The 8,312-nt window shown below is 48.0% G+C and overlaps 1 protein-coding gene across 1 annotated transcript; it reads right to left on the bottom strand.

Annotated features, from left to right (window-relative positions):
• Positions 1-4,646: 4,646 nt before the first annotated feature.
• On the bottom strand, positions 4,647-7,118 carry ACTL8 (actin like 8). Its single transcript, XM_073316267.1, has 2 exons — positions 6,735-7,118; positions 4,647-6,059 (listed from the first exon to the last, which is right to left on the bottom strand). The coding sequence occupies exons 1-2, from the start codon at positions 7,098-7,100 to the stop codon at positions 5,295-5,297; spliced, it is 1,131 nt and encodes a 376-aa protein (XP_073172368.1). The 5' UTR covers positions 7,101-7,118; the 3' UTR covers positions 4,647-5,294.
• Between the last annotated feature and the right edge of the window lie 1,194 nt (positions 7,119-8,312).

Here is an 8,312-nt window from a genome sequence, read left to right as displayed (position 1 = left end):
GGTTTTCAGGAAACTCCTCCAAATCAATCAGCCGCAATTAGTTAAATTCTCCCTTGAGCAGCTGAGCACGCCTGAGCCACTAGAGAGACTCGGCGTAACACCGAACTTGGGCACTTGTAAGCCTGCCACCTCTTTGTGCGTACAGGCATTCAATAAAAGAGGTTGGCTGAATAGAGCAACACTCCTCGCACCTAATAGCGCCAACCCGTCATGCTTTTCAGCTTGACCTCTAGTCCCAAACCAGCAAAACCAGGGGTCAGGGCTGTAATAATTCACAGCAGATACCCACTTCAGTTCCTGACTTTGTAAAATCACCACATGTCCTGCAAGAATGGAGCTAGCCTGGGCACCACAGCAAAGCCAGAACTGCTTGACTGTGTGTCATGGGCCCTATACTGTGGAGATTCTCCTGCAGCTCAAGCAGCAGGGGCTTGTGCTTTTGAAGCAGGAAGATCAGAGTTCTCGTCTCCGTTGTCACATTGAAATCTTAAGTGGCATTCAGGGTGTTTTAGTATTTTGTTCCTCATGCCTTCCTCTTTTTCAAGTGCCAGGGATAGGCAATCTTTGCTTCAAAACACAATCACCCTGGCGAGGTCAGCTAGATTGGTTGGTCAACAGACACTAAGTAGGAAGAGCTGGTGCAAGTGACCCCAAAGTGAATATGAATACACTCGCTTCCTCCTTTTTATCACTACGTTAGCTAGGCACAAAGCAAGACAGAGACTTCCAACTCAGCGACGTCAATAGAAAGGCTCCCAGCGGGCATTGGATCAAACTCAGAACCCTGCAGTCACTGTTCCCTCTAAGCTCTGCGCACGTGCCCACGCACACAGATCCTAAACCCCGCGCACATGGCAAAACACTGCATGCACAGAAATTTGCACAGAAGAAATTTTTTGCACACACGGCCTGTCAAAAATTAGAGGGAACGTTGCATGCAGTGCTATGCTTGGCCCTGCCCTGCCCACACCGCAATCCGAGTGGATCTTTGCCTGAGTTCTCCCCATGTTTAAGCCAGATAGCATTCACCTAGCTCTTGGGGGGCAGCAGTGCCTATTCATGAGATGCTTAGACCTCCTTGTGTGGTAGAAGGTACCACCCTAGGCCAGGTTGTACACATGGCAAAGGCAAATGTAGCTGCAGAAGAACATGCCAAAATGAGGTACATTCCGAGCATGAAACCAGTCTCTAGCAGCTCATTCAAGAGGTCGATTCAATGGCAGCGAGGGCTGGAGTGTCCAACTAAGCTGATTCCCAAGGGCCACTGCTGAGAACCCCGCAACCCCACAGCATGAGGGTGCTGGAACTGCCCTGCCTGACCCCACCCATGCTTTGTGCTTGGCTTTCACCTTTGCTGGCTGTAGGAATGCATTTCCCCAAGTCACCCCTCTGAAGAAGCTGGTCATTTCCATGGAAACCCTTGTTCAGCAGACATGCGTGAAAGGCATCAATCTAGAGAGCAGCTGTTCAGAGAGGGCCTGTTTATAGGATGGGCTCCTTTACTATGTCTCAGGTTTCCCCCTTTGCTGCACACCAGGGGTTTAATTTCAATATATTCTTTTAAAGACAGCCTGGCTGAGCATCCGAGAGAAGAAATGCACAGATCTGCTGCTCTGACTACTAAGTTTAAGTTCTAGTGTAAGTCTGAGGCTTTGTCTAAAAATACCTCCACGGATTTTACTTTTACACTGTTCACTTTGATCAGACCAGAGGAGACAGCTCCTGGCTCCCAGCTCCCTATGTATTCAGGAGCCATTAACAGCTTACATGGAGCTGGCTGGCAGTTAAGTAGCTCATCTTTAGACTACAGCTGTAAAGAGCGGAGTTTGTTTTATTTCCAAGAGCAGGAATTGTTGCTGCAGACTTATCAGAGAGGGATTTGCTACAAATGCCAGTTAATTCCATTTCCACCTCCCAGACAGGTGGAGCTAACAAAGGAATAGGAAGGGTTGAGAGGCTCTGAGTAGAGCACTTTCTGGAAAGGTTTGATTGTGTAGCCAGAACCAGATTATCTTAGACAGGCAGGGCCAGGGCCAGGGCCATTGGAGTGGCAGATACAGCTGCAGGGTAATTCAGCCCTGCAACCTCAGCTGCTAGGCGCTTTCATCCCCTTCCATCTCTCAGCATTCCCTCCTGCTTTCAGATAGGAATACAAGAGCCTGTTAGAAGCGTGACACTGGCAAAATATTAAAATTGGCCCAGCCCAACTCATAGCATGGATGGGGCATCTCGTTGCCTTGAGGATCTTCTATTGATAAACTACTAAGGGCCAGCCTGCCCTTCAAAGTTACACCAGCTTAAGTCTGCATGTTTTGACCTTGTTTTACATATGTCCACACCTAAAATTTGTCTCCTGATTACACACCCCAACTGATGTAGAGCAATGTGTTCTGTTGACTTTAAGGTAACAGTATCTACATGAACATTCACCCTGCCAGGCCTCCAGGGGCTGCTTTGACCAAAATTTTGACCTCCAGGGCACAGGGGTTAGATAATGGAAGCCCATCCACTTCCACCCCCTTTAAAAACTTCAGCATGTTTTAGAAATGCTTTTTCCTGGTTGCATGCTATGTGAGCACTTGTACTAGCCCACCTTTCTGAGCTCCAGCCATACCAAACGGCTTCTTTTGCTGCTGAAAGAGTGGGGATACTGCTGCCCTTCCTCCCAGGATCTCAAACTTTTTTGCATTAGCCAGAATAGAGAGACATTTGAAACACATCCCATTGCATTTCCTTTGGGAGCCATGTCACTCTTAGCTAGAAACAATTCAGGGACACAGGACTAAATTAGACAATACTTGTACCCTTATCCTGGCCCTGCTGCAGAAGGAAGGCTTGTGGAGGTGGTGGGAGAAGAGGTGGTTTTCCTTTGACTGGCCTCCAAAGGGATGGCTTCCCTCTATAGTCTCACAGGAGTGGGAAAGCTTTCATCTTCATAGTTTCTGGCCATCGATCTTCAGCCAGCTCTTCCTGAAGGGGTTTCTTGGCTACCTGTTCACACTTCACTGGCATTCTGGGTGGCAAGACAGTGGTGTGAAGCTGACAGCAGCTTTGAACTTTAAATAAAAGGCAAGATTGTGTGTCCCAGGGTGAGGCAAGTTAAAATGCCAAGCTTGTTCTTAATTCTGTGCCACATTTTGTTCTATACTTAAATGTAAAGGCTAGATGTTGCCTTTTGAGTTAAAAAATGAAAAGCAAAAATGGAGTCCTGGTCATATTCTCCCACCCCAAGCTAAAGAAACCCTCACACCACCTAAGGTGTTAGCCCAGCATTTGATGTCTGTGGGGGGTGAGCAACTGCTATTGATCCCCTGTGCCCAAAGTGCAGAGCAACTGAAGCCATCAGGCTGAGGTTTAGTTTAATGTAACTGAACATGGTTTGGGGGCATTTCTGTTATGCAGGGCACCCTCGTCATTAGGGACTGTTTGAAGGACCTCTGAACCTCACTGCAGGAGTCTACTGCCAGAGCAGGCTCAATTGCTAGGTGATTGAGTCCGCACCAGAGGTGGTCGGTCATACCAAGTCAGTACATCTAACAGGAGTTTTAGCACTAAAAGTACCTCAAGTAATTTGGCCCCAAGATGAAGGCCATCTCCTGTGCTTCTCAGTGGAGATCTCTAGGCATTCAACATCCTTGAAAAAAAAATCTTACGAAGGACCTCTGTTTTAAGAAATCTAATGAGTCCTTTAAAAAAAACCTGACCCTTCGTAATTACACCCTTAGGGGGTGCTCTGAAACTAGCAGTGTGCCTCAAGAGCAAATTCAATTGGGGAATGGGGCAGATATTAGGAACCTAAAGATTGGAGTGGAACACTAATGAAAAGTCCAGCCTCCAGGCAGAGTTTTGGAAATGGGTAGCTGGAGTTAGTTTTAATCCAGATTTAGGAGTGTAAGGCCAGGTCTATGCACTTACTTTGGTATGACTATGTTGCTCAGGGTGTGGAATATCCACACCTGAAAGATGGTTATGCCAATCTTAGCATGGTCTACATAGGGGTGTCATGTCTGCAAGAGACAGATTCTCCTGCCAACATAGCTACCTTCTCTCATAGAGGTGGAGTTAAACTGATGGAGAGTTCTGTCCTGTCAGCTTAGAGTCTCTTCACTGGAAGCATTACAGTGGCAGATGTTCCAATGCAGGTTTGTAGTGTAGACCTGCCCTCCGTGTCCATTTTCCAGAAACGCAGAGCATATAATGGCTCCCATTGCAGTCAGTCAATAGAGGCTCAGCACCTCTGAAAAAAGCCAGCTGCTTTTTAATCATGTAGCTTTGTGACTTAGTTCCAGCCATTGACTGATCCACCACCACCGGAAGCAGACATTTCCTTAAATCAGGCAGTGCTGTCTGGACAAGCAGCCCCCAATAGTCTGCTACCATATACCCAGATCTGCCACCAATGACTGGTTGCAGTGTCAGATACCCATTTAGTCCTGCCCTCTTTCCCACCAGGAGGCTGGAAAACGAGTATGTATCCCTGCTAAAGGTGTAACATTTGATCCTTGGACCAAAAGGCATGGTCTTTGTGAAAGCAGAAACCTCTAGTGTCTTGTCCCAATCCCTTCCCCAAAGAAATTCAGTCAGTCCTGCAAAGCACTTTAAATATTTAATTTTTAAATTTCCCTTGATCACAAGACTATCCTTGCATGTTACAATTCTCCACTTTGCCTTAATGACAATACAAACTCTATTAAATCTTCCCAATGTACAGAGATTTCCTTCAAATTAGTATGAATACAGCAGCTTGCACATGTAGCCTGGAGTAGCCTTTAGCCCCCATGGCTATTTGTTGGTACAGTTGGGTGAGAAAAAAAAAGCAGACAGGCCCCTTGTCTCCCTACTGTACCAGCAGGGATTAACTGGCAATTAACATTTGCACTTGCCAGCCCCTGAAGAGGAGTTATGGAATAATTACTCAATCTTTAGATGCCTGACCTTGAATACATCTTGCACCAATCTCATCTCTAGCCCTAAGAATATGACAGGACAATGACAAGGAAGAGGGAAGAACGCTGTTAGTCGGCAACACATCCGTAGCCTCACATTAATGTGGTTTTACCTCTTAACCTTGTGATGAGTCACGAGTACGAGGGGTTTAGCACATTTTTACAGGTGAACACTGCATTAGGTTATATGCAATAGGACTTGCTTAGTTTGGAAAGGTCTAAAGCAATCTTAAATAGGATAATGTTAAGCAGACAACCCTTTATGGAAATATTCCTAAGCTGTTCCTATCTTAAAGGAACACAGTACGTTGCCCAGGCACATCTGACACTTCCATCTTGCTACAGGATTCAGAAGCATTTCCTATGAACTATGGATGGACCAGCCTCATCGTATTCCTGCTTGCTGATCCACATCTGCTGGAAGGTGGAGAGAGAAGCCAGGATGGAGCCACCAATCCAGACTGAGAATTTGCGCTCCACTGGGGCAATGATCTTGATCTTCATGGTGCCGGGGGCCAAGGCAGCAATTTCCTTCTGCATGCGGTCCGCGATGCCGCTGTACATGGTGCTGCCGCCAGACAGCACTGTGTTGGCGTAGAGGTCCTTTCGGATGTCGATGTCACACTTCATGACTGAGTTGAAGGTGCTCTCGTGAATGCCGCAGGACTCCATGCCCAGAAAGGAGGGCTGGAAGAGGGCCTCCGGGCACCTGAACCGCTCATTCCCAATGGTGATCACCTGCCCGTCGGGCAGCTCGTAATTTTTCTCCAGAGAGGCAGATGTAGCAGCTGCAGCCATCTCTTGCTCAAACTCCAAGGCAACGTAGCATAGTTTCTCCTTGATGTCACGCACTATCTCCCTCTCGGCTGTGGTGGTGAAGCTGTAGCCCCGCTCGGTCAGGATCTTCATGAGGTAGTCGGTCAGGTCACGGCCTGCCAAGTCCAAGCGCAGGATGGCATGAGGCAGCGCGTAGCCTTCGTAGATGGGCACAGCGTGGGTCACGCCATCACCAGAGTCCATCACGATGCCAGTGGTACGGCCAGAGGCATACAAGGCCAGTACAGCCTGGATGGCCACATACATGGTAGGGCAGTTGAACATCTCAAACATGATCTAGGAGAAAGGAGACATTTTTACTGTACTGCAGGGATCAGCTGTCCATGCCTGCAACCAAGTACTGGTTCCTGAATCTGTAGCTAACCAGGGCTAGACCCAGACAACACCAAGATTAGACTGTTCTGGGCTCAAACATCAAAACCCAGGTCTCCCCCTGCTGAACTAGAAGGACTTCTGCTGTGAACAGTATGCCGGTGTAATCTTGGAGCCGCATAAGAGACCACAGGCACCTGGATACTACGCTGATTGACAACTAGAGCAAGTCAAAGACACCTTTGGCATGAAAGTATGTCCAGAAGACAACTCTGAATGTTAGTTTTAGCTCACCTCTGCCTCACCTGTCCTCTGGAATTCAGCTGGTAGAGGAAAAAGGTGACAGTTTCTGAAGTCTTATGAGTTTCACTCTAGATAGGTCTGTTTGACCCCAGCAAGAGCTTGAGACTTTTGACATGTCTCATGAAGTGCTGTTTGACTGGTTCCCTGGGAGACCTTAAAACCTGGACACTCAACATCAGACAAAAATAGAGACAGCCAAGAAACTTGGAAGCAGAAGTGGCAGGGCTGCCAGAAAACATCAGGGAAGCAAGGGGGGGGAAGAGAACCAAGACGACACCCACTTAAGTCAGCTGTAACACAGGCATGGAAGATATACACATAGTTGCAATACTTCACCTGGGTCATCTTCTCTCTGTTGGCCTTGGGGTTCAGGGGAGCTTCCGTCAGCAGGACGGGGTGCTCCTCTGGGGCAACACGGAGCTCGTTGGAGAAGGTGTGGTGCCACACTTTCTCCATGTCATCCCAGTTGGTGACAATGCCATGTTCAATCGGGTACTTCAGGGTCAGGATGCCTCTCTTGCTCTGGGCCTCGTCACCCACATAACTCTCCTTCTGCCCCATCCCAACCATGACTCCTTGGTGCCTTGGGCGTCCGACGATGGAGGGGAACACTGCACGAGGGGCATCGTCTCCAGCAAAGCCAGCTTTGCACATCCCAGAGCCATTATCAATGATGAGAGCAGCAATTTCTTCTTCGGCCATTTTGGTGGGTCTGAATAAGGAGACCGAGAAAGACCAAGCTTTTAGGTAAAAGGCAAGTCAACTGCTCCTGCTGAGGGAGCATCTCAGGGCATTGGAAGCTAGTAGTTGGCTTAAATATATGCATATCCTACAGAGATGCTTGGATAATGATCGACTATAGGTGTGATTAAGTGCCCCATGAGGCACTTAGTCTGTTTCTTCTCGATAGGGACCCTTAAGGGGAGACATCAGGAGCTGGGACTGGGAGTTTTTGGAACGGATGTTGTACCTGCCAGTGTTTGAGGGCTGCTAAATACCTAAGCTCTTTCCAAGGCCTCTTTGGCCAGCTAGAGGAGTAGAGTGACAAGTGAGATGTGGAGATGAAGTGCCACTCCTCACCCTCCCTTCTTAAGGAAGGGCCTGTTGAATTAAAAGCCAAGTGAGAGTTAAGGCCATTTCCTCCCAGCTAGCCTGGGCAGCTTGAGTCCATTCAGGACAGAATTCAAGACAGAATTTGTGGGGGGGTTATCTTGTAATTCATGCAGTTCAAAATCCCACATCCCTGAGAGTCCTGGATTTTTAATTTTGGAAGCTACTGCCGTGGTAGAGACCATGTGTTGGCTTGGCCCTGGCCTTCCAACAGCTGGGCAGTGATAAAGGAATGACATGACAAGAGCCAGGATTTCCAGAGAGCTCAGCATAGACATTCACATTTTGGGGTGACAGGGGAGGGGGAGTGGTGTTCCCACTTTGGAGCCCAGATTTCAAAAGGAAAGAGACCCACATGGCATGGGGAGCTCTTAGAAAGCCAGGCCCACGTGGTGACCAGCTACACAGTCTGCAGCTGGAGGTGCCAACATACCATCTGCTTTGCCAGCAAGTGAGGAGAGCAGGAAGCATTGCCCTGCAATGAGAAGCCAAGCACTGTGACCTACAAAACCCAAGGATTTTTAGAATGGAGAGACAGCGACTATAGAAAGCTAGAGTCGCACACAGGCTGAATCCAATAGCATTGGGAGGGTTTACTTTCCCAGCTCTACATGGAGGATCAGGTCAATAGGCCAAGTACACAAGCCAAAGAAAAACTTCTTTAGTTTTCAGTCAAACAAGCAGGTGGCTTTCTATCACCACCAGCTTTATGCTAAAGGCTTTAGTTATATCCTGACCTTACAAAGGTCTCCCTCCCTCACCCAAGCCCACTCAGTTTGTTGTAAGGAACAGTTCTATTCTAAC

The sequence above is a fragment of the Lepidochelys kempii genome, chromosome 18 (assembly GCF_965140265.1).
Source record: "Lepidochelys kempii isolate rLepKem1 chromosome 18, rLepKem1.hap2, whole genome shotgun sequence".
In the NCBI taxonomy this organism is placed as follows: Eukaryota; Metazoa; Chordata; order Testudines; family Cheloniidae; genus Lepidochelys; species Lepidochelys kempii.
Note: the sequence above shows the minus strand (reverse complement) of the source record. Positions and strands in the feature narration are given on the sequence as shown.

Bases quoted from the DNA above. Each gene is read 5' to 3' on its own strand.
- ACTL8 (XM_073316267.1), bottom strand. From the start codon at position 7,100: ATGGCCGAAGAAGAAATTGCTGCTCTCATCATTGATAATGGCTCTGGG. The intron at 6,060-6,734 runs GTGAAGTATTGC...CCTTTCTCCTAG, and splicing joins ACAGAGAGAAGATGACCCAG to ATCATGTTTGAGATGTTCAA.